Source organism: Equus caballus, chromosome 16 (assembly GCF_041296265.1).
Source record: "Equus caballus isolate H_3958 breed thoroughbred chromosome 16, TB-T2T, whole genome shotgun sequence".
Lineage (NCBI taxonomy): Eukaryota > Metazoa > Chordata > Mammalia > Perissodactyla > Equidae > Equus > Equus caballus.
Genome location: NC_091699.1, coordinates 12,987,377 through 13,012,139, shown reverse-complemented (window position 1 = coordinate 13,012,139; position 24,763 = coordinate 12,987,377). Strand labels below are relative to the sequence as shown.

General features: G+C 51.3%; 1 protein-coding gene and 1 long non-coding RNA gene across 5 annotated transcripts in view; one reads left to right on the top strand and one right to left on the bottom strand.

The window, feature by feature from the left end:
* ACAD9 (acyl-CoA dehydrogenase family member 9) overlaps window positions 1-24,763 on the top strand; it is a 31,830-nt gene that overhangs the window by 4,328 nt on the left and 2,739 nt on the right. For 2 of the 4 annotated variants that reach the window (XM_070237190.1, XM_070237189.1), the window contains exons 2-16: window positions 87-163; window positions 818-911; window positions 3,350-3,451; window positions 6,891-6,997; window positions 8,065-8,165; window positions 9,553-9,631; window positions 10,650-10,824; window positions 13,319-13,392; window positions 17,513-17,588; window positions 19,236-19,306; window positions 19,565-19,684; window positions 20,966-21,094; window positions 23,249-23,328; window positions 24,092-24,218; window positions 24,489-24,566. In XM_070237190.1, the coding sequence (XP_070093291.1) occupies window positions 3,430-3,451; window positions 6,891-6,997; window positions 8,065-8,165; window positions 9,553-9,631; window positions 10,650-10,824; window positions 13,319-13,392; window positions 17,513-17,588; window positions 19,236-19,306; window positions 19,565-19,684; window positions 20,966-21,094; window positions 23,249-23,328; window positions 24,092-24,218; window positions 24,489-24,566 (1,239 nt within the window). In that variant the 5' untranslated portion in view covers window positions 87-163; window positions 818-911; window positions 3,350-3,429. The remainder of the gene's footprint in view (window positions 1-86; window positions 164-817; window positions 912-3,349; window positions 3,452-6,890; window positions 6,998-8,064; window positions 8,166-9,552; window positions 9,632-10,649; window positions 10,825-13,318; window positions 13,393-17,512; window positions 17,589-19,235; window positions 19,307-19,564; window positions 19,685-20,965; window positions 21,095-23,248; window positions 23,329-24,091; window positions 24,219-24,488; window positions 24,567-24,763) is intronic. The other 2 variants (XM_070237188.1, XM_070237191.1) reach the window with 2 other exon arrangements.
* On the bottom strand, window positions 3,480-13,092 carry LOC138918014 (uncharacterized). The gene is made up of 3 exons (XR_011426792.1): window positions 12,538-13,092; window positions 9,989-10,103; window positions 3,480-4,721 (listed from the first exon to the last, which is right to left on the bottom strand). It is a non-coding gene; the product is annotated as an uncharacterized lncRNA (long non-coding RNA).

The window sequence follows — 24,763 nt, the reverse complement described above, 5'->3', positions numbered from 1 at the left end:
TCAGACCTTGTCACCACGGTATGCTCTTGTCAGTGGCAGCATCTTTGAACTCACAAAATAACTAACGTAAAATTTTATAATTTTAGGGGCCAGCCCAGTGGTGCAGCGGTTGAGTTTGCAAATTCCGCTTCGGCAGCCTAGGGTTCGCCAGTTCGGATCCCGGGTACGGACATGGCACTGCCTGGCAACCCATGCTGTGTCAGGCGTCCCACATATAAAGTGGAGGAAGATGGGCACGGATGTTAGCTCAGGGCCAGCGTTCCTCAACAAAAAGAGGAGGATTGGTGGCAGATGTTAGCCCAGGGCTAGTCTTCCTCAAAAAAAAAAAAACATTAAAAAAAATTTTTACAATTTTAGTAAAGAGCTTTTGCACATCCATTATCTTCCAAGATCCTTACGACGACCTTGAGTAAATCTTACCTACATATTATGGGTGAGAAAATGGAAGTGTGGAGAGGTGAAGGGATTTGGCTGAGGCCACACAGTTAGCAAGCTGCAGAGCCAGGACGGAACCCACGGCTTTCGAAATTTATTTCGTGGGACAGTCATCGTAACTTGTTATTGATAAGGAAAGCTGATCAAAATCAGGACTAAACCTGCTTTAGCTGGGAAGGAGGATGTACCCAGGTGGTGGCGTCCAAAGTAGGATTCCTGCATCCTTAGCACCCTCTGAGGTTTGTCTTCTAATTCCTTAAGTGAATAATGTCCTGCCCACCAAATGGAATTTAGCAGTTCTTTTTCCTTCCCTTTTGACTGATATTACCACGATGGGAGGTTGCTAAAAATTAAATTTTTGGTAAATGTGTATCATTTTTAGAAAGAAGTTTTCCCCTTTCCAGAAGTTGGCCAAGAGGAACTTAATGAAATCAACCAGTTTGTGGCACCTGTAGAAAAATTCTTCACTGAAGAGGGTATGTGTGATTATTTATCATTACCAATTTCCATTTTAAGGGTGATTGCTTTTGTATTTGAATTAGAAGTAATATCCATAGAGGAAACTCTCTTGAGTGTCACTGATCATGGAGAAGTAGTATCTATTGATATTTTGCTTTAAGGGTCGTCCCAATTGCTATTTGTACTTCTCAGTGTATCCATGGTGAAGAACCACTTTTAAACATTTCCAAACTGTCACAGACTGATGCTTTTATAAAATACAATAGAAATGAACAACTAGAAAGATGAAATGGAAAAAAGCTGAGGACATAGAACATACGAGCCCATTGATCATGTGCTTGGTTGTGTGACAATGTAAAATTGCTGTAAATCTTTCTAAAGGTTTACTCTCATTTTCTGTACTTTGCTTATCATGAACCAGGAGTAGTTGTGGACCAGCAGCGGCCTACAGCCTGCAGGGTCCCCCCTTGCAGTGGTCAGCATGCCCTCGGCAAAGGCAGCTGCCTCCACCTAAGGGAGCCCACTGGAAGTTCAGTGATGAGGCTGACAGTAGTGCTCCTCCGACACTGAGGACCCCCAAGACTTCTTGTTTATGTGGGTGTTGTCTACCAGTATGTGCCCTGTTAGAAATTAAAACTGCGAAATTTAAAAAAAGCTGTGTTCATTTATTACTGCATTTAAAAATAATGATAAATCTGGTATATGACGTAAACAATATTCTTTTTTAAAGATTGGCACCTGAGCTAACAACATGCCAATCTTTTTTTCTTTTTTCTTTTTCTCCCCAAATCCCCCCAGTAGATAGTTGTATACTTTTAGTTGTGGGTCCTTCTAGTTGTGGCATGTGGGGTGCCACCTCAACATGGCCTGATTAGCGGTGCCATGTCTGTGCCCAGGATCCAAACCAGCAAAACCCTGGGCTGCTGAAGCAGAACGCTCGAACTTAACCACTTGGCCATGGGGCTGGCCCCACATAAACAATATTTTTAATGAAAAATATTTCTAAAACCATAAAAAGTGGTGAAGAGTGGCATTATTTTACAGTTTTGAAAATTTTTAAAATATTTGGCTTATTAGAAGACAGCTGGATTCTCATATCTATTTCTGTATTTAATGTGTGTTATGTATCATGTAGCCCCTGGAAAACTCCTGTACACACAGAATTAGAAATTAACAAGGCAAAGAACATCTTTGTCTTATTATTAAAATAGTTTTTTTTTTTTGAGGAAGATTAGTCCTGAGCTAACTACTGCCAATCCTCCTCTTTTTGCTGAGGAAGACTGGCCCTGAGCTAACATCTGTGCCCATCTTCCTCTACTTTATATGTGGGACGCCTACCACAGCATGGAGTGCCAAGCTGTGCCATGTCCACACCCGGGATCGGAACCAGTGAACCCCGGGCCTCGAGAAGCAGAACGTGTGAATTTAACCGCTGTGCCACCGCGCCGGCCCCTGATTCCTTTTATATAAAGCTCAAAAATGGAAACTAATCTATAGACAAAAAGGAAATTGGTAGTTGCCTAGGGTTGGAGATGGAGGGAAGGATTGATCACAGAGCAGTACAAGGAACCTTTTTGTGGAAAAGGAAATGTTTTTGGTTGATTGCAGTGATGGTTTTATGGGTGAACAGATGTTGGAACTCAACAAATTATATTCTTGAAATGTGTGCAGTTTATTGTTTGTTAATTATGTGTCAGTAAAATTGTGAAAGTAAATAAAAAACGAAAGGTTTAGACTCCATTTTGAGGAATCCATATTTCTTATTAGTGACGCAGTGTATAAAAATTTTATAATTGTAGGTTATGGTGATTTTAAAAATGTATGATAGTGATGAAGTTTAATTTGTTAAATTTTTGAAAAGCACTCTAACTTGATTCAGGCAAAAGTGTGCAGTTAAAGACCTAAGGCTAGTGATTGTTCAGTTTTACGCTAACGAATATGAGTCTTGGTGGTAAACAGACTAAAGTGTTCTCAGAGCCTGTGGACTGTGGTGACAGAGGAGTGGTTTCTGAGCACTGGGTCAGTCTCAGCCCAGGCATTACCTAGAGTTTGGCTGTCGAGCTGAACATTTTAGGACAGTTCTGGGAGTTGCTTACTATCTAGTTTTATAGAAGGTACTGGTAATAAAAAAAAATGTCAAGTTTAGTAAATTCTTACAGAAAAGTTTACATCTTATGAATGTATAATTTGCTGTAGTTTTATGCAATGAATAAACCCATGTGAATGGTACCCAGATCAAGAAACAGAACATTACTTGGTACTGATATTTTTAAAATGCAATTCTTGCTGGGCTAATTAGGTGAAATTGAGCACATCCTGAATGGACCATGACTGGACAATTTCCAGTTTTGAAGTTTCTGATACTCGGGTTGTATCCTATGCAAAAACTGGTGTTTACTATTATTTTTATAAACATAGCTTGTGTTTGTTTAATCAAGATACTTCCTCTTGGCAGTGGACTCTCAAAAAATTGACCGGGAGGGAAAAATTCCACATGAAACTTTAGAGAAGTTGAAGAGCCTGGGGCTTTTTGGAATGCAAGTCCCAGAAGAGTATGGTAAGTAAAGGAGATCACCACCCACTGGTTGCCTCTTGAGAAAGCTTTCTATATTTGTCCAAAAAAGTGCTCTGGTCAGGAAAGGTAGCCTTTAAAGGTATTTAAGATCAAGCTGTAACACTGCTGGTATGAACAGAAACACCCATTGTGGGCTAAATACGGGGTGCTGGCTGGTGAGTGCATGTGGACTGGGTAGGGGACTTCTAGGCAGGAAGAGCTATTGAGTTCTGCACTCTTTGTCCGAGATGGATAAGGACCCTGAAGGTGGCTGTGCTCTCTGGGTCCCTGTGGGCAGTGGAGGAGCAGTGTGTGTAACCTCAAAGCCGAGTTGGCTGATGTCAGCGTCATCTCCACCGGGAAGCCCTTAGTTCTCCCTGGCAGAGGCTTTTCCCCCAGAGCCAAGAGCACTTTGTGTTGGAGGAGTAACCATATGGGGAGAGCTCAGGCGGAGCCCACCAGGCATGGCTGCTCATTATGGTGCAGAGGAGTAAGGCGTATGGCTATAGGGCACAAGGCACATTGAGATGGGAGATTCGACAAGCCGGAACCTTGGAACAGGGCTCTTTATCCTTAGGACTGTCTGCGTAATTCTTGCAGCATTGCAGTGATATGTTTAGCCCCAGGTGAAGACCTTGGCTTTCTCCCCGGAATCCCAGTGTAATTCTGTCTTACTACCCTTAGCCAATCACTGCAGCTTGTCTCTTACCTAATGCAGAGGTGGTCATCCCTGTTCTGTGGGGTTAAGGGGACAAGCAAGAAGTGCGTGTTGGGGCAAGGAATGGAAACTGTTTCATCAGGACAGGACATAGTCATGTGTGTGCAGGCATGCATGTGCACATACCATATATGTTTACTCTCAGGTCCTTTTGAGATAAAAGTGTGCTCTTGGCTCTGCAGCCTTTGCCCCGCACCCACTGCTCTCTGAGCCCTCCCCCTGGGCCTTTACTGGGGCTGCTTCCAGCTTTGATCAGCTCAGGGCCAGGGGTTCGGGGAGAGCTGTAGGTGGTGGTGATTTAAGGGCTGGGCACATTTCGTGGCTGTGAGCTGGTCATTTGGAGGTTTAATATTTTGGGCATTTTCCCACCAGGTCGTGAGTTAGGTTTTAAACAGACCGTTGCAGAAGCCGGGAGCTTTTCTTGATGTTCTGTCTCCTTGCCTGGTTCATCTCCAGAGACTAAGGTTAGGCTGCCCTCCTGCAGCCAAGGCTGGGGGGCCCTCGATGTACGTAGAGAAAGTTTCCTCTGGTACCTGGTCTGGAGCTGGTCCCAGTCTGAGACAAAATGTGAAAATTTAGGACAAATTAGTGTGATGCCTGATTTTCTTGATTCTGAGGCATATTTTAATCAGGTTAAATCATAGATTATGTATATGTTTATTGCAGTGTTTTAAGCTGTTGAAAGATGTATCTGACTTGTCATCCTATGAAATACCTCCACCACATTTCCAGACTTTTAAAAGAATTCCCCTATCTCTGCAGAATACGTAAAATAATCAGTGGGGCTGCCCCTGGGGGTGGGCACAGTGGCACAGACCTCTGCAGGGGGAGCTGAGCTGCCTGTGCTTCTCTTCACAAAAATCCACAGCCTGTAGGAAGGTAGGGGAGGACTGAGCTCCTCCCAGACATCTGAGACTTGTGGGTGTTGTAACTCACAGGCGACCGAGGAACTGTGTGCCATAACAGGAGGGTCACAGGAGGGCCACCTTGAATGTTAGACTAGAAGGAAGGTGGGGTGGAGCCAGAGAGAGGTGATTGGTCTGTCATCAGCTCAAAAAAATAAGTGCCTGGAGAAAACAATTAGCCAAGGAAAGGTGCTCAAAATAGCCAGGATGGTAGTAATACGTATTTCCTTTTAGGATCATTTTGAAATTACTTCTGGACTGATGAAAAGTACTTAATTTTCCCCCGAAACACCTTCTGTGTGAAGTTGGGCTATGTCTTTTTGCATCTGCGTGTGTTTTATGCCAGCATGGACAGGGAGTCTGGCAGTGTGACGTTGCACAGCTCTCCATCCTTATTCCTGTCTCCTAGCCTACACTCTGGTGTGAAAATGAGATGGTAATGGTTTGGGGCCATTTCATTTTCTGTCTTTTTTTCTTATCCTTCCTTGGGAAATTAGGGCAACAACCTTATGTTCATGCCCAAAAAGTTGTAGGGAGGTTTTCCCAGTCTGGAGCATTCGAAAGACTGGAAACTGCTGTCCTGGAAAGTGGTGGCCTTCCCACCAGCTGAGCCTGCGTGCTCCCCCCAGCACCCTGCGTGCTGCCCAGCCTGCTGGTTTGGGGCTCCCTCCTGCCTCTCAACCCGCCCCCACAGCAGTCTCCACCCACCTGCCATCTGTACCCGTGTGATTGCCATCCCCCCATGATTTTAGTGATAGTTGGTTGAGGAGAAAGCATCAGAAGTTTTTTTAACAAACGAAACTGACTCCTTCTGTATATGAAATGAGTAAACATGTTTGGACTGAAACAGAGGCAAGCGGTGGTTACTGCAGAGCCCTGGCCTTCCCCTGGTACCGTCACTGAACCCAGGGCACTACAGGCCCAGCTGGGCCACTGCACGCCCCTGCAGGGACACCCTTCCATTTGTGTGAATGGCGCCCTCTGCAGATGGGCTGCGTGCTGGCTCCAGGGCCATCGCCCATACTCCTGAGTGGAGGGCCCACCGCTACTGCGTGTCGGCCGCATGCCCGTAGGCATCAGTGTGTCATTTGTAAGATACACATAAGGCCACTCAACCGCCTCTGGAAGTTGAAGATGAAACACAGAATACTCGAGTTCAGTGGAGTTTCTGCTTTCTTAATCTTTTTGTCTTTTTATTCCTAGAATTGTGATTCCCAGCTGGCATGATTTTGCCCTCCAGGGGACATTTGGCAATATCTAGAGACGTTTTTGCTTGTTGCAACTGTGGGGGAGGAGGAACTACTGCCATTTAGTGGGTAGCAGCCCAGGATGCTGCTGAACATCCTACAGGGCACAGGACAGTCCCCATGACAAAGTGTGATCCATCCCAAAATGTCAGTAGCGCCAAGGCGGAGAAACCCCGTCCTAGAGTCCAGTAGATCCTGGGAGTGGGACACTGGACAGCTGTTATGTTTGTAAAGATGTGTGTCTGTGACAGGACCTCTCTACAGCATATTAAATGACTTAATGTATGTATAGGTATTTTTATGTTTTTGTATTAAATATTATATTTTTATTTCAAAAATATGTATCTGTATATGCTTATATGCCTAGAAAAAGTATGAAAAGATGTACACAAAAATGCTCTGAGTGATAAGTTTATGGGTAGTTTTTGTTTTCTTCATACCTTTATTGTGATTTTTTTTTAAATGGTGATGTAGCATTACTTTATAATCAGAAAAAACCCATAAAGCCATTTGCCTTTCCTGGAGGAGTTTGGGGCTAGACCATAAGTAAAGCTGGTCTGTTGCTTCTCTAGGTGGCCTGGGCCTCTCCAACACCATGTACGCGCGGCTAGGGGAAATCATCAGCCTGGACGCATCGATCGCCGTGACCCTGGCAGCACACCAGGCTATCGGCCTCAAGGTCAAGTTTCTGGGGTTTCTGTCTGTGTGGTGCTGTCTGCAGGTCTTCTGGAGTCAAATGGTGGCGTTAGGGCAGGAGACTTGCTCATTTTTACCAAGAAGTGAACGGGCTGGCCGTCTCAGGGTCTTGGAGGGCGCATCCTGCTCATGCAGCCTCGCCCTGCAGTGCCTTCCTCCTGCACGTCCTCTCTCTAGCCATGCCATATGGTGCTCAATCTTCACGCAAGCCAACAGCCCTTTGATCACACTGGTCCTTCCCTTTGAATCCTCTTCCTGTCCCCATCACCTTTGACCCATCCTTTGAGACCAGGTCAGATGCCCCTGCCGCTATGGGGCCTGCCTTCCCCTTGGGCTGGAAGTGAGCCTGCCCCCTGAGCTCGGTGTTACTCACTGGGGGCCCGAGTGTGTCCTCCTGCTGTTTGTGCCCACGCTTTCCTCACCCCGGTGGGCTCAGAGCATGTTAGGGTAGATCTAGGGTCACACAGCTCTTGGTGACAGTACTTGGTGGTTTTTGCTCAAGGTAAATGTTAAGGGGAGCTGAATGAGCAACTTGCTCGGCCTCCCAACCCTGAGCGCACACGTGGAGAGTGGACTCACCCACCTGCACTGACTGAGGAGGGCGTGGGACAGTCTGACATTGACTGAGCACCTTCTTTATGCCACGTGGCTCTGGCACTCCTGCATCTTCATGTTTTATCATCCAAACCACCCCTCCATTGTGTAGGGTCATCCCCAGTGTGGAGGTAGTAAGATGGAGACTCAGAGAAAGGACATCCCTGCCGCTGGCCACCCATCCCAGAAATGGAGGAGCTGCGATGACGGTTGCCAAGTCTGACCCAAAGCTCTGTCGGTTCTCTGGGCTCAGGCTGCCCTGGAGTGTGCACTTGAGGTGGCTCCCTGGCACCTGGCTCCCCGTTTTCCCCAGCAGCTCCCCATTTTTTACCAGAGGGTGCCAGCTCTGAGCTCTTGCGTAAAGTAGGTATTTTCTTCAGAAGGAGCTGTGTTCTGCAAGCACGTTTCACACTCTTTTCTCCCCGCAGCTGAAATCAGCCTGTGTGTTTTGTGTAGGGGATCATCTTGGCCGGCAGTGAGGCGCAGAAGGCCAAATACCTGCCCAAACTGGCATCTGGGGAGCACATCGCTGCCTTCTGCCTGACGGAGCCAGCCAGGTCTGCCCCTCAGCGAGGAGTCACGTGACAGCAGCTTGGGCACCCTCCAGCGTGTACTGGGACCTGGGACTGTGGTTTAGATGGTGCCTTATTTCTTCCCTCCCTGAAATCTTCCAGAGTCAACTCAGCAACTTTTCTTGCCAGTTCTCTTCTCTTTTTTTTTTTTTTTTAAGATTTTATTTTTTTCCTTTTTCTCCCCAAAGTCCCCCGGTACATAGTTGTTTATTCTTAGTTGTGGGTCTTTCTAGTTGTGGCATGTGGGACGCCGCCTCAGCGTGGCTTGATGAGCGGTGCCATGTCCACGCCCAGGATTCGAACTGACGAAACACTGGGTCGCCTGCAGCGGAGCGCACGAACTTAACCACTCGGCCACGGGGCTGGCCCCGCCAGTTCTGTTATCTTTATTCCTCTGCCCCAGTGAGACTTACAAGTGAGATGACACGCCTGACAGCACCATTAAATAATTTTTTCGTGATTTGCAAGAACTTTCCATACGATAATGCATTCAGGCTTCAAATCAACTTTCAGAGTGTGTAGGGCCAGTGGTGTTGTCTCCATTTTACAGATGAGGAACTGAGGTTCATTGAGATTGTGTGATCAGCCCAGTCACACAGCTAGGACATCATAAGGCTGGTGCAGGACTCTGGACTTCTGATGGCAAGACTGCTAAGTGGTCCAAACTCCATCCTGCTTCCCCACCCTTGGGAACCTGGCGTCTCCTGAACTCGTCCTCACAGGAGCTTAGATGAGCCTGTTTTGAGCACACGTTTCTGTGTTTAAACCTAAACCTGAGTTGTTTTCACTGCTGCTTTTTTTTTTTTAAAGATTGGCCCCTGAGCTAACAACTGTTGCCAATCATCTTTTTTTTCTGCTTTTTTCCCACAAATCCCCCCAGTACATGGTTGTATATTTTAGTTGTGGGTCCTTCTAGTTGTGGCATGTGGGATGCCGCCTCAGCATGGCCTGATGAGTGGTGCCATGTCTGTGCCCAGGATCCGAACCGGTGAAACCCTGGGCCGCCGAAGCGGAGCCCGCAAACTTAACCACTCGGCCATGGGGCCAGCCCCTCACTGCCACTTTTTTACCTGATGTGTTAAAGCAGGTGTTGGCCAAGTCCAGCCTGCCACCTGTTTTTGTAAATAAAGCTTTTCTGGAGCATGCCCGTTTGTTTACAAATTGTCTGTGGCTGCCCTCATGTCACAACTGGCAGAGTTGAGTTGGGACATACTTCTGTAGTTTGCAAGGCTGAATATATTTATCATCTGGCCCTTTATTTTAAAATTTGCCAACTCCTGTATTAAATTACTAAAAGCCTCTATTTTGGGGCCCTCAAAACCATTCTTCTTCATTCCCAGTATTACTGTCCTCCATATTTTTGTCCTTGCAGTGGGAGTGATGCTGCCTCCATCCAGACCAGGGCCACGCTAAGTGAAGATAAGAAGCACTACGTGCTCAACGGCTCCAAGGTACGGTTCCAGGGCCGCCTCGGGGCTCTGTCATGACCTGCGCCACCACACACTGACCACTGTCTATGCACCAGGGATCATAAAGGGCATACACATCATCCCTTGACCACCCGTTGGGTGGATGCTACTCTTTTTTGGAAGAAGAAATTGCTTCAGAGAGGTTAAGTGACTTGCCAGCATTGTATGTCTGCTTAGTGGCAGAGCCTGGATTGGAACCCAGGCCTTCTGGCTCTACAGTCTGCATGCTTCCATAGTACCAGCTACCACCTTGAGCTGCTCTCTGTGTTTGTTGTTTAATTTTTTTATTACACAGGTTTTGAAACATAGAAAAGTTTAGTGTGACGAGCTCCCACTTACCCGTCGCCCAGCTTCAGCAGTTGTTAGCTCACAGCCAGTCCTGTTTCTTCTGTCAGCATCACCACTCCTGGCTTGCATCCATAATGGTTTCGGCATGTATCTCTACAGGATAGGACTATTAAAAAACAAAGTCACAATACCATTACTACATTTAAAAAGTGGATAATAATTTCTTACTATCTAGGTAGCATTCAAATTTCTGATTGTCTTGTACCGTTTTGTTTTTCAAACAATTTGCTTGAATCAAGACCCAAGTAAGTTCTGCACGTGGTAGTTTGTTGAGAAGTCTCTTGATTTCTCCCTCTCCCTCTTCCTTCCCCGCCTTTCTCCTTTCTGCCTCCTTCCCACCCCTCACTCCCCTTTCTTGAGGAAACCCAGTTGTTCCGTGCTAGACCTGGGCTGTCTTGGTACCGTTGGCTGCTCTTCTATGCACAAGCACACACCCCGGGCCACCTGTGTCTCCTGCGACAGTCCTTGCTCCGGGGAGACTGGGCTGAGCCCCGTCTTCTGTTCGCACAGGCCTGGCTTCCTCAGAGCCAAAGGCTTACATCATGGCCTGAAGTTTGACAGGCAGCCGAAGTGTCTTGTGGCAAAGATGTTGCTGAGAGGTGGCCCACGATTGTTTGGTTTCCTACAAAGCCCTTTTGCTTCCTTTCCTTAGGTCTGGATCACCAATGGAGCACGGGCCAATATTTTTACTGTTTTTGCAAAGACCAGCATTGTTGATTCTGACAACTCAGTAAAGGACAAAATTACAGCATTCATAGTAGAGAGGGACTTCGGTGGAGTCACTAACGGGAAACCTGAAGATAAGTTAGGCATCCGTGGCTCCGACAGTAAGTAGCACGTGTGTGTGTGTAGGAGAGAAGGAGGGAGGGAGGGAAAGAGACCCTTTAGCTGCAAAGAAGTATCAAGATAAAATGAGATTTAAATAGTTTTGGTTCCACTTAAGCGTTTTAACAAAATCAAATTAAGAACGCCACAGTGAGGGGCCAGCTCGGTGGTCTAGTGGTTAAGTTCGTGCTCCGCTTCAGCAGTCTGGGGTTCGCAGGTTCAGATCCCAGGTGCAGACCTAGCGCTGCTTATCAAGCCATGCTGTGGCAGCATCCCATATAAAATAGAGAAAGTTTGGCACAGATGTTAGCTCAGTGACAATCTTCCTGAAGCCAAACAAGGAAGACTGGCAACAGATGTTGGTTCAGGGCCAGTCTTCCTCAGAAAAAAATAAAGAATGCCACAGTGACATATTGAGCATTGGTGATTTCAAGGTAAAATAATTACAATGTCATAGAGCTCTCAGCCCTGTGAGGGAGGCTGTGGTGGACAGTGAGAAGGACAGTGGGCTGTCCTCGGTAAGCACTCCATTACAGGATACCCCGTCTTCCCTGCCTGGAACCTTGTCCTCCTGCTCGCTCTCCCTTTTACCCGCCCAGCCCACCTGTAGCCCCCTGGTCAGCAGTTGATTCACTGAGGCTGGTGTCCTCTAGCCCTCAACCCGCCCAGTGCTGCCGTGGAGTCCTCATAAGACTCTCCCTCGTCGGTCTCCTGGTTCAGATCATAGAGTATCTGTGTTTCAAGGGGGCATGTGCCACACTTGGCCCCTCCCAACCCACTTGTTTGCCACCTTTGCTTTGGTGACCCTGGTTCTGGATGGCGCTGTCTGCCACGACATCTGCTTAGCCTTAGGGGTCAGAGGGCCCCCAGCTCTAACCTGGCTCTGCCACTTAGAAGCTGTGTGACCTTGAACAAGCTAGTTTACTTCCCTGTGCTTGTTTCCCCCCTAAAGGGAAGGGGTGATAAGAGAACCCACCTTGTGAGGGAGACGTGAGAAGGGAGTGTTAGGACTTGTGTAGGGCATGGGGAAGCACAGCAGTGTTAGCTGCTGCTGGTAGGACGTTCACTTTACACCCAGTGCGGCCTGCTGAGGACGGACTCAGAGTGTTCCAGGAGAGAAACGAGTGTGCTATAAGGCCTGAGAGAGAAATAGCTTGGTGTGCTGATGGGGAAAAGGTGGCCAGAGTGCCTGAGGTGGAGGGAGGGAGCAGGGTTGCTGCCATGCACTACTGCGGGGCCACTGTCCACACTGAGGTCTGGGTAGGTGGTGCCCACTGGGATTGTGCAGTGGCCTGTGAGGGGATGTCAAGTGGCACAAGATGAGATCAGAGAGGGGCAGGGCCCTCCCCATACCCAGCAGCCCGTGAAGGAACAAGAGTTATTAAGAGAAGGGCCTGGCCTCACAGCCGGAAATAGGCCAGAGAGATGGAAATTTCACTGTGTTTCACAACCAGGCTATTTGAACACGTTGTAATAGTAGAATGAAAGGTCAGCAGACCCCTGGTTGCCCACACTTGGCTTGGCTGCTGCTTGGCTCCTCGAACCATGGCCCTCTGTCCCAGGCCTCCCTTTTCTCCAGTGGAAGTTGCTGGGAGCCGCCGTGTTATATACAAAAACATGCTGTTACAGAAAACACAGTGCAGAAGCCTCTGTCCCTTCCCTGCCTGCCCTCGCCCCTGCCACGCTGGTTCTGACTGCTGCTCACTCACACTGACCTTGGCCGCCTCCAGCGCGCATGCGCTTCCTCACTTTAAGGTCTGCTCGTCGTCCATCCATGCCATAACCCTGTCTGAGAAACCTCCCCAGAAGTCGGCATTTGTTCCCTCTAACGGGCCACGGCTGTCTGAGGCAGTCTGCTTCAGGCTGGGGGCTGCATTCAGGTCTGCTGGTGTGTACTTGGTACTGAGCTGGGGCTGCTTTTTACAGCAGATCGCAAGGGCCTGAGGGCTGCGCCAGGTTGTGTCAGCACAGGGGAGGCCGCAGGCCTCAGCAAGTCACATGGCCAAACCCATTGGGCGGAGGAAGGCAGGCTGCTCCTCCCGCAGAGCCAGGGCAGGCTGTGGCTGTGGTAAGGTAGAGTTCAGTGGGACTGATCTTCCCTTTCCGTCCAGCACAGGGACCTTAGGCAGTGCCATGCCACCTGGCCTCGTTGCTCCATCTCTGGCTCTTTCTCATCCTTCAGACTTCACCTTAGAAAAATCTGATGTATATCCTTAGTAAAGGTATTGTTATCTGCTGTCCTCCAGCCTCCATTTGTCTCACCAGGCCATATTTATTTCTTCCATGGCTCTTACCACAATATTATATCATCTCGTTTCTAGTTTCCCTCCCCAACCAAAGTATGAGCTCCACATGGACAGGACCGTGTCTTTCTGTGTTGTCCTGTCAGTAGATGGAGAGTGAGTGAGTGAATGAAGGAGTCGCATTGCTTGCCTGTGGGTCAAGTGCAGCGTGGTTCGCGTTGTCAGCTAAGGCCCTCACTTGTGTGTGTTTCAGCTTGTGAAGTCCATTTTGAAAACACCAGGGTGCCCGTGGAAAACGTCCTTGGAGAAGTCGGAGGTGGGTTTAAGGTGAGTTGCCAGCAGCCCTGCGAGTGCTGTGCAGTTTTGTGGTGTGGTTGTGGGCCCCCAGCTTTCTGTCCCTCCCCTACTTGTAGCCGACCAGCCTGTGCTTGCAGGGGACCGTGCGTGGCTCTCCACTGGGGAGTCAGCAAGTGTGAGGCTTCATTTGCCTGGAGTGGGGACAGGCTTCCTTTCTCCAGCGAGTGCGAGAAAGCAGGCCAGCAGGCACTGGAGAAGCTCAGGTCTCTGAATGCACAGCCCTGGGTCCTGAGTCCCTGCTCTAATTTTTCTTTCTTGGAGTGAGGTTTATTATTTGTTTTGTTAACAGTTAATTCACCTAACATAAGTTCACCGTTTGCAAAGGTACACTTCAGTGGCTTTTAGTGTATTCACTATGTCCTACAGTCATCACCATGGTCTAATTCGAGTACATTTCCATCGCCCAGGAAAGAAATGCCATACCTGCTCAGTTCCCTGCCCCCCATCCCTTGGCAACTGCTGTTTTGCTTTCTGTTTCTATGAATTTGCCTGTTTTGAACATTTCGCATCAGTGGACCCCTTTGTGGTCTTTTGTGTTTGGCTTCTTTCGTGTAGCACAGTGTTTTTAAGGCTCATCCAAGTTGTAGCTTGTCATTCCGTTCTGTGGCTGAGTAATATTCCATTGTGTGGTAGACTGCATTTCGTTGATCCGTTCATCACTTGATGGATATTTGGGATGTTTCCACTTTTTGGCCATTATCAGTAACGCTGCTATGAACATTCATGTACATATTTTGTGTGAAAATACATTTTCAGTTCTTTTGGATATAGGTCCAGAAGTGGAATTACTGGGTCGAATGATGACTGCATGTTTAAGTTTGTGAGGAATTGCCAGACTGTTCCCCAGTGGCTGCACCACTTTCCGTTCCCACCAGCAGTATGTGAGGGCTCGTTTCTCCACCTGCTCAGTGACACTGATACTTGTTACTGTCCGTTTTTAAAATTAGAGCCATCTCAGTGGGTGTGAAGTGGTGTCACTGTGGTTCATTTGTATTTCCCTAATGACCAATCGTGTTGAGCATCTTTTCATGTGCTTGTTAGCCATTTGTATATCTTCTTTGGAGAAATGTCTTTTCAGATCCTTTGCCCATTTTTAAATTAGGCTGTCTTTTTATTGTTGGCCTGCCCTAATTTACTGGATGGCCTGGGTAATATCTTCACGGCACCCCCACCTGCTGTGAAGCAGGGATCAAAGCAATACCTTCCTCCCCTCCCGGGTGTCTTGAGAGTCAGATAAACACCATCAGCCAAAGCTCCTGTCACCGGCTGCTCAGTGACTGTGGAACAGAGGATTGGAGAGGTGGAAAGACAAACAAGGAAACAATCTTTGCAGTGATACGTTTGATTATTATTTGTGTAACCCAGATGTTACACACAAATTAGTGAATATAGACAGAGAAAAGTGAAATCACCTGAAGCTGTCCCCAAGCCAGTAGCCATTCACTGTTCACGTTTTGGGGTACTTAGTTTTCTAGATCTTTTAAGAGTATACATCACTTAAATGTTTAGTATGTGTAATATAGCCTTCATTTTTTCACTTATCAATAAATCCTAATAATCTCTTCATGCTACTGAGTGTATATTACTAGTGTTTAATGCGGTATCATATTTCTTTGTGTGGTGATGCCACAATGAATGTTACCAGGTTCCTGGGATCGGGCACTTAACACTATTCTCACTTCTTCTCTGCTCAGAACTTCATTGTGAGGCATCTATTCTTGTACATATCTTTCCACACTTGTCTCATTGTTTCCTGAGTTTCAACACCACCACTAAAACTACCGGGCCAGAGGGTTCTTGACTCGTGTTGCCAAGGTGCCTGCTGGGAAGGTGGATCCGTGTCCTCCCTCCAGCACTGGGGGCTGGTGCCTCTTCCCCAGTCCTTCCCAACACTGCATTAAAAAAATTTTTTTCCATTGTGTTAGGTGAAAAATGACTGTTTTAATATGCAAAAGAAAATAGATTTCTAAAGCCCTTTTTTTGTTATTAGTAGGATTGCTTGCCAGTTAACTTAAATACTAAAAAGTTGATACACTCGAGGTTATTCTAGATGTCATGGAGTGATCACAGGCCGGGTGAAAATTGAGTGGCTGATGTGAGGTCAAGTAAAGCTGCTTCCTCTGGGGAGTCAGAGGTTTATCGGCAGTCAGACCTCTGAAGGCGCGCAGGCAGTTCACTGACAGGCTGCGGAAGGAATGCATTGTATCTTGGTCTGGGCAAACTGCGGTCCAGAGGGTGGTTGTGGAAATTCTAGGAGGAAGCTGTTCCGCGGTGGAGGCGGTGACGAAGCCTCCAAGTGTCGAGGAGGCCGGAGGAGAGGACTCCGGGGGAAGGAGGACGATCAATGTTTGAGCTCACAAGCTGCTCTTCAGATGGTGCTAAACCTAGTAGGTCTTTGAGCCTCTGGGGAATGAGACCTACTGTCAAAACCTTTTTTCCTTCTTTTTTTTTTAATGAGGTTAAGAATAAACTCTGAAGGGGCGGTGAAGTGGATTTGTTCATACAACTGTGAGCTTGGTTTTGAAAGCCCATTTGGGAAGAGGGAATAGAGGCGGGAGAATTTAGTTCCTCTTCACAGCCAGGCAGGTCTAGAGAGGCCAGTGTCCTCCCATGTCCTGAGTCGCAGGAAGTCTGAAGCTAGAGGTCAGAGGCCCCGGGCGGAGGATCTGAGTGTCACACTGTGATGGGCTATACCAGGCCCCCTCCACTGTTCAGTGCCGGCGCTGGCCTGACACCAGGGTGCGTGCGGCCTTGTCCACCATGTCTCCTGACCGTGCAGCTGAGCAGCTGGAATCAGCGCTTGCCCTTGCCAGTAGCTGGGGCAGTTTGCAGTCTCTCAACCCCACAGGATCTGTGTTAAGAGATCTCTTCAGGTTAACAGGTCATCATGAGTTCAAATTCAGTTGCATGTTTAATCCAAGTCTCACATGGGCAAGCCTTCAGTAAAAAGCAGCTGAAGTTGGGCTTCTAGGAAAACTGGAGCTCACAGGCTGCATTCTGCCCTCAGACCCCAGCCCTCCTCCGAGGCCTCCTAACTGGGCGGCATGGGCTTGAGCACAGGCTGGGCAGGCTACGCTCTCCTGTGAGAGGCTCATGGGGGGGGGGGCCACGTGTTGGTCCTGTGCCTGGGGTGCTCTTCCCTGGGTGGTCTGGTAGACCTAGCTCAGCGGCTCCCTGGGAGCCTTTGCTGCCCAACATCCCCTCCTCCCACACCAAAAGAAACACACACGCAGCCATCCCCACTGGACTTGTGTCCCCCTCTTCAGTACCCCGTCAGACCACTGACACCCTGCTGCCTCGTCAGCTCTTTGTCTCTCTGCCCCTTTGGGTGTGTAAGGAGAAGCTCCATGAATCTAGATAGTCTAGTAAGGAAGCAGTGTGTGTAGACAGGTGTGGGCCGTGCTCCTCAGCAGCTGCTCTCTGTCTGCAGTAGGTAGGGAGGGAGGACTGGGAAAGAGGAGAGGAGCCCTGTCACTCCTAGCAGGTGTCAGGATTGTAGGGATTTGGTGGGGGAGGAGTGTGTTGTGTGAGGGGCTGGTTCAGTGGCGAGAGCGCAGGTCTAGATGTCAGACAGGTGCTTGCTGTGTGACCTTGGGAGAGTCACCTCACCACTCTGAACCTCAGCTTCTTCATCTGTATAATGAGGATCCTGATGCTGAAGCATTGTTGGGAAAGTCTAAGTAGCTTGCAGCTCTACCCAGTAAGTCTTGAGTTTCTGTTCCCTTCTCCTAAGGACTAAGAGAATTGACCTCTTCTTTTGGAATAAGATTATCATTGCCTTTTGGAGGGATGACTCCAAGGATGTTCCTGAGAGCCATTGCAGTGACTGAGTCAACTTGTTTTGAAGCACGGGGACTGTGCACTCTCCTGGTCCAGTGAGGATTAGCAGGATGTTTAACTCATCCCAGATGCTGACACAGAATTCTCTAGAGACCTGCCATTTATTTTCAAGAAACGTGGTGAAAATAACCAGGCAGTGTTGTAGACTGTCACCTCTGGTCTTCCAGGGCCCTTGGGCTTTTCCCAGCGCAGCAGGGGCAAGCAGGACGTCTAGGGCGTGGATTTCCATGAGTCTCCGCTCTCCCTGCAGGTGGCCATGAATATCCTCAACAGCGGGAGGTTCAGCATGGGCAGTGCCGTGGCCGGGATGCTCAAGAAATTGATCGGTAGGTGAGTTGGGGACAGGAGCCCTTTGTGGCACAGTCTTGCCCCTGCTGCCCCTACTCCAGCCCCAAGGCTCTGCCATGTCCCTGGGGCAGGCTGGTGCTGAGCCAGGCCACCTGGACAAACGATCCAGCTGAAGTTTAGGATCTGGGCTTCCGTTTAGACCAAAGAATGTACTCAGTCTTCCCCCAAAGGGTTAGTCTTCACTTTCAACATTCTTCTGTTTTACCCACACAGAGGGTCAGAGGACAGAGGGAGTGGATGTTCTCTCGGAGGTCAAAGGGGGTTGCTGGTCTAACCACTCAGAGCAGAGCTTCTTAGGGAACATCTGGATGTGAGCCAGACACCAATAAACATTAGTGCTAATTCTCACAAGATTCCCGTTTTGTAGATGGCTCTATGCACAGTGGGTCAGGAGTGGGATCAGGTTGGGAACCCAGATCCCTCGGCCTCTGGATCTTCCCCATGTTTTTTCTCTTGGGATATCTGAAATCTGGACTGTCATTTGCCAGTAAACCTAAAACAGCCCTAGAGGGTTTTTGTTGGGTACGAAATGTGATTGCCACCTTAGCTTTGTGGAGGTGACTGCAGGGGAGGGAGGGGCCTGGCTGCCAGTGGTGGGGTACCCCGGGCTGGCATACCCCTGAGTACTTGTGAAGTTCCTCAGAGTTCAGGGCAGGGTGGGGGTGGGGAGGCCTTGTTTTAGGCTCTCACCTCCATTTTATTGATGACAAGACTGAGGCTCAGAGAGGGTGAGTGATTGGCACAAGGCCATGCACCTGGGCTAAAAGCTGAGCCTGTCAGACTCCAAGCTCAGGGCTCGTCTCAGTTTGCTGTGATGCTCCCAAGGCCCTGAAGCTCCCTGGGCCTTTGCTTCCCCATCTGGAAAACTCTACAAGAGCTTCACGGGGGCTCTCATAGTCAGCCTATCCCCAAAGGACGTAGAACCTCTGATGAGACCCCGAGGCCCAGAAATGTGTGAATGTGGCTGCCTGTCGACCTTCTAAGCCAGCATTGGCACCTGTCTGTACTTGGATCCCGCCTGTGAAGTGTCTGGAGAACACTGACTGCAGGGGGAGGAAGATGGGGCTCTGCCCGCTCGGGGGTGGCCACTGTGTTCACTCAGGCGCCTTCAGAGGTGCGCACGTTCACAACCATATGCCTTGAAGCCACAGGCCCAAGTTTCAACACAGGCCACCCTCCTGCCTTGGTGATGAACAGCTGTGACAGCTGTGAGCCTGCCCCACTTGTGTCCAGGGTGCTTCCAGGGGTCAGCCCTGCGCTGGGCTCCTCACCCCCGCCCCTCGTGTAATCTTTGCAGCAGCTCTGTGAGGTGGTAGGACTTGGGGGGAGGTGAAGCTGCTTGGCCCAGGCTGCCAGCTGGTAAAAAAAAGTGCCAGATTCAAACCTGTGTCTGACCCCAGACTCCGCTTCTGCTCGTGTCCACTGCCGCGGGCACCACAGGGAGGGGATGGTCCCTCCAACCCAGATATGCTGGAAATGGGGGCTCCATCTCTCAGGGCATTTGGTCTCAGCAGACCCGTTTCTCATAGTTCCTCCCCAAGTGTTTGAAGGGTGATGATGAGCCTTAGGAGTCGTCTTAGGACAGCCAGCAAAGTGTTCTTTCTACTAACTTTGCTCTTCTTCAGAAATGACCACGGAATATGCCTGCATGAGGAAACAGTTCAACAGGAGCCTCAGTGAATTCGGGTTAATTCAGGTACTGAAGGCTCGGAGGGCTGCGCTCATGGATTTCACACGGGCCTTCACAGGGTGCGTTCTGTGTTTGTCCTGGCGTCCCCCTATGGGGACTTGGGAGGAAGACGGGATGCGGCCCTGGTCAGTGTGGCCCCCTCCGTGAGTGCTGGGCGCTTCTCTCAGGTGCCGAGGCTTTGGGCTGTGTTCCCGTCTCTGCTGGTTGGCAGATCTGGGTCTTGGCACATGTGGATTGTCTCGTGTTTCTCTCCGAATGCTCCAGGAGAAGTTTGCCCTCATGGCCCAGAAGGCTTACGTAATGGAAAGTATGGCCTACCTCACTGCAGGGATGCTGGACCAGCCAGGGTTTCCCGACTGCTCCATCGAGGCTGCCATGGTGAAGGTGAGCCCAGCCCAGCCAGAGAGACTGAGAAACGGTCCTCAGCTGCCACCTTTCAGACCCACGGTGTTGCCTGCCATCTTCCTCTTCTCGTTAGTTTATGGGTCAGCTTATCATTGATCCAGTATTCATGCTGGACCCACCATGTGCAGGCACGGCCCTAGGACACAGCTGGGGAGACCAGAATAGCACGGGGGAAGCAGCAAAGGACAGTGCCCAGCTGAGTGCCAGTTTATAGGTCAGCGCCTCCCAGTGCAGTTTGTGCTAAGTTGTCACCAGCTGGTTACCAGTCGACAGTGAAAGGAGAACATGCAGGTGGTGTGTTATAACTTCCTGTTCGTGTAAAAGAGCAGCTGGGCCTTCTTGGGAAGGACTGTCTTTTATTCTGAGTGCCTGGCCTTCCTGCTTTTTGGTATCAAAACCTCCCTTTATGTTTGTTGAGGTAAAATCTAGTTTTCTGTGCTTCTGTTTTGTTTTAGGGGAAGTGTCATTTTTTAGCTGTAATGTAAAAGACGGCAATCCTGTGTTGGTACCCATCGTTATTTTTAAACTGGTCTCTGGAGTTAAACTCTTGAGAGAAATGGTGAGAGGGACGGCAGCTTAGAGCAGTGGCATTCTGGTGTCGGGAGGAGAGTGTGGCTGGCTGCTGTGGGACCGCAGGTGGCTTTACTGCCGTTCTGGGTCTTGTGGTCTCCTGAGGGCTGTGCTTCCGCCGTCCTCGTCTGCCTCGCCCTCATCGCTCTCACCTCTGACAGTCACTGCCCCGTCAGCAGCTCCTCTCCTAGAGCTCCGCCCAGAGCCCAGTCTGACAGTGTCTCTGCTCTCAGGGTGTTCTCACGTGGACAGACACATAGGCCGTCAACACAGGGCCCGGTGTCCAGCCACAGAGCTCCAGTCTCAGGCGACCAGGGCTGGGCAGGAGTGGGCCAGGCTTCCCAGAGGAGGGGGTGGAATCTGCGGTGGGTGATGAGAGGACAGGAGTTTCCCCAGGTGTGGAAGTGTGGAGAGGGCCCTCCCACCCTAAGGAAGCCTCCCAGCTATGAAAAGTCATGGTGGCAGAGGAGCCACACCTGGTCAGTGTGGTCGAGGAAGGAAAGGCCTGGGCCACCCAGTGCGACCGTGACAGTCAGGGCTCCTACCTGGGTTGGTCTCATTCCAAAGCCCGGTTCTTCGCACCAAGTCTCCCACTGCACCCCCAGCTGCCTGCCCCCGGTGGCTGTGGTCCCCTCCAGGAAGGGCCTCGGCACCTCTCCTCCGTGCTGACCTTGCCTGGGTGCATGGCAGGTGTTCAGCTCGGAGGGCGCCTGGCAGTGTGTGAGTGAGGCGCTGCAGGTGTTCGGGGGCTCGGGCTACGTGAAGGACTGCCCGTTGGAGCGCATTCTGCGAGACGCGCGCATCCTGCTCATCTTCGAGGTGAGTGCCCCTCCCACGCCTCCTGGTCCGGGGCTGCGCCGCGGCCTGGGCTGGTCCTCACAACCCTGCGTACACCCTGTTCTGCAGAGGAGGAGGTAGAGGTGGGGAAGCTGGGCAGCTCATCTGGGTCCCGCTCTGGAGGGCCCTTTGTGCTGAGCCCACCACCTCCTGGCGACGCTGCATGTCTGCCGAGTTGCTTCTGGCTGGCTGTGGTGGGATAAGCAGAGGTCTTGTAGGAGGCCTAGGTTCTGCCTTGACTGCTCGCTCTCTGGGTCACCTCGTCAGTGTCTTGGGGCAGCTCAACAGGGTCCTCCCTGAGGGCTTGCCCAACCCCGACACTTCTCTGACGTCTGCCCCCTCCCGCCTAAAGAGTCAGTTCAGTGAGCGTGTGCCAGGTGGGGTCTGAGGGCGAGGAGGAAGGCGGGTTGGGATCACAGAGATGCCTTTGGGGTGCTCGTGGTGTGATTGCATGGCCCGACTGACCGAGGAGGACACTGGAATACTGCTGCAGTGAGGGACCGAGGTGCACCTCCTCCCAGGAGGCATCGGAGTCTCATAAAGCAAGTGCATTTGGTCCTGGGGGGCAGAAAGGACTTTGGCCAGGCCTAGAGGAGGGCACTTTGGGCTGAGGGCACGGAAATAGTACGTACCAGGCCCAGATAGGACCCTGCCTGCCAGCACTGGGTGAATGGAGGGAGAATAAGCAAGTCTGTGTGGGAGCAGTGGCCAGTCCTGCTCAATGGGGTTGAGAGGGTGGATGGGAAGGGGAGACAAGTGGCCAGGTTGTGGAGGACCTTGGCTGATAAGCAGAGGAATTTGGGTCTTATTGTGAGGGTGGTGGAAGCCATAAAAGGTTTTTGAGTAGGAACTGACTTGGTTGCATTTGCTTTCTAGGAAATTCCCCAAGGCTCGGGGCGGGGGCGGGGCAGGGGAGGTGGGTGCAGGGGTGAGACCAGAGGCCAGGGCGCCCACGGGGGTCGGGAAGGGATGGACTCAGAGGCTATAGAGGATGGACAGAATTTTAGGATGGATGTTGGGTGTGCCTGAGGCAGACCCTTGATAACGTGAGGCTTGGTGCCTGAGCAGGTGCTGTGGTCCCTGAGGGCACCCTCAGACTGTCTGCAGCTGGGGCTGGTGGGGGAAGCCTCACTGGCTGCTTTTGCTCCTTGTGTGCCCCAAATGCCCCAGCCTGGAGTCTTCCTCCTGGAGTGGACAGACGCATAGCCAGCCTGAGGATGCAAAGGGCAGTTTCCCAAGGGCACAGGGACAGTCACGGTCCTGCTGCCCCAGGACGGCCTCTCCCAGGGCCCCTCCCCTCAGTCTGGGCGTGTGCAGTCCTCTGTGGCTGCATGGGGTGCCAGCAGAGGTTCAGGAAGCTCTGAGGGGTGCGGAGCCCTCAGCATGAAACAGATGGTCCCATTGAGACTGCTGAGGACGGGGCATGGGTTAGCCTGGGGGCCTCTGCGCTCCCCTTTCCTCCTGTAGGAGTCTCGCTGTCAGTGGCACAGCCTGGCTGGAGGGCTCAGCGCCCGCCGATTTTGTGGCCTGAGTCCAGCCCTTGCCCTTCTGACCCCTAGCACCATTGTGCACAATGAGCACAGCCCTCTGCCTGCCTCTCCAAGGTCAGATGAAATCGTGGGTGGTGAGGGGCTGTGCCCAGGATGGCAGCAGGGAGAAGTGGCCCTCTGGGTGTCGACGCCTGGTGCTAGGGAGCGCCAGCTACCCCTCCTTGGCGGTCTGTGGCTTCCCTGAGGAAATGGGCCTGGACCAGAGCCAGCAGCGTTGCCCAGCCCCAGCTGTGTCCTGGGCGTCAGTATCTCTCTCTACTTGGGGAGGCCTGTTTCTGCCATTAGAAGGAAGCAGAATCGGAGGTTTGGGGAAGGGATGACCCATGTGCGATTGGTCATGGAGAGATGGTAGGTCCCAGAGGGAGGCCACAGCCATTTGGTCAGCTCCCCACTCGTCCCTGTGGAGGTGCTAGCCTACGTGTTGCCCTGACCCCTTGGTCACAACCCTGCTCCGGGCTGCTTCCAAAGCAGTGGCTTCCACAGCGCAGGTGAGTGGGCAGAGGCGTGGCCTGCCCAGTCACACACGTGGCACTCCTGGGGCTGCCCCAGTGGGGGTGGCCTTTGACCTCTGTACTGCTGGCCACAGGGAACCAACGAGATTCTGCGGATGTACATTGCCCTGACGGGCCTGCAGCACGCCGGCCGCATCCTGACTGCAAGGATCAAGTAGGTGCCGTTCCCACTGTCTGCTGCTTAGGTCCCACTGCCTAGAAGAGACCCTGGGGCAGCAGGAAGGGCTGCCTTGTCCCAGGAGGGGGGGCTGGCACGGCCTCACGCATTAGGCTGGAAGGAGGGAAGAGGGTGGGAGCCTTGACCGGTGAGCGTGGTGCCCTGAAAGCCAGGCTTCAGAGCTTGGCTTCACCTGCGTGTGATGAGAGGGCCAGCTGCCTAGGAAGCCCTTGCTGCCCTTCTCCCCGAGCAGCCCCCATCACCCATGCTGCAGGAAGCTGGGCTTTCAGAACCCAGGGAATGAGAGATGCCCCTCCAACAGGTGCCCTGTTCCGAGGCCAACAAAGACCAGTTTCCTCTCTCTTGCTCCCCTCGACCCCTGTCCTGGGGCCAGAGCAGTTAGGAGTCACTGCTGGAGCCCAAGTATGGGTTGCTCAGAGCATTTTGCAGACCACTTAACGGGAGAGGATGACCTAGAAGCTGGCTGTGACTTGGCCCCTTGTGACAAGCATGCGTGTGGCTCTGCCTCAAAGGAGACTGGCTGCTCTCTGACTGGGAGGGCTCCCCTGGCAGCCAGGCGTCCAGCAGGCCCAGGCCGGGGGCAGGGGCACGTAGGTCCTGAGTTGGCCGTTTATGGCTTTGTGTAGTTGGGGAGAGGGAACAGGTGCCCGGGAGCTTTGGGGTACTGAAGGGGGCCTTGTTGCTGGGCAGTGGGAGCTGGCAGCAGGGCCTTGGGTCATGGGCCATGGGTTTTCTGCAGTGAGCTTAAACGGGGCAATGTGACCACTATCATGGAGACCGTTGGCCAGAGGCTTCGGGACTCCCTGGGCCGAACTGTGGACCTGGGGCTGACAGGAAAGCTTGGAGCCGTGCACCCCACTGTTGCGGTGAGTGGGCTCAGCAGGCGTACCCCCTACCTGGGTTTCCTTCTGTCGAATAGCCCCTTCCCAGAAGGGATGTGACCAGAGGCATTGAGCATTGAGGAGGCCCAGGCAGTCCAAGGGACACCTGATGCCCCGTCTCCACCCTGTCACGGGGAGCAGCCCAGCCTGGTAGCAGGGCTTGGGCCCTGGAACCCCTGCCTTGCCTGGTCCAGGTGGGACAGGATGGGCACTGTGGGGAGGTACTGAGCCGAGTCCTCCCCTCTGGCCTTCTAGGACAGTGCCAACAAGCTCGAGGAGAATGTGTATTACTTCGGCCGTACTGTGGAGACATTGCTGCTCCGCTTTGGCAAGGTACCTGGGCCCCTGCCAGACCTGGGCTGTGGCAGGCCCTCCAAGGTGTTTTGTAAAGTGTCCACCTTTGGGACCAGGCCTAGAAAGAAATCTTGGTCACCGTGGAGGGGGGCGTAGGGAGGTGGGGCTGGCTGTGGCTGCCCGTCCTGGAGGCTACTCAGCTGGGTGGGTGCCTTCCAGATAAAGAGGGACTCCCT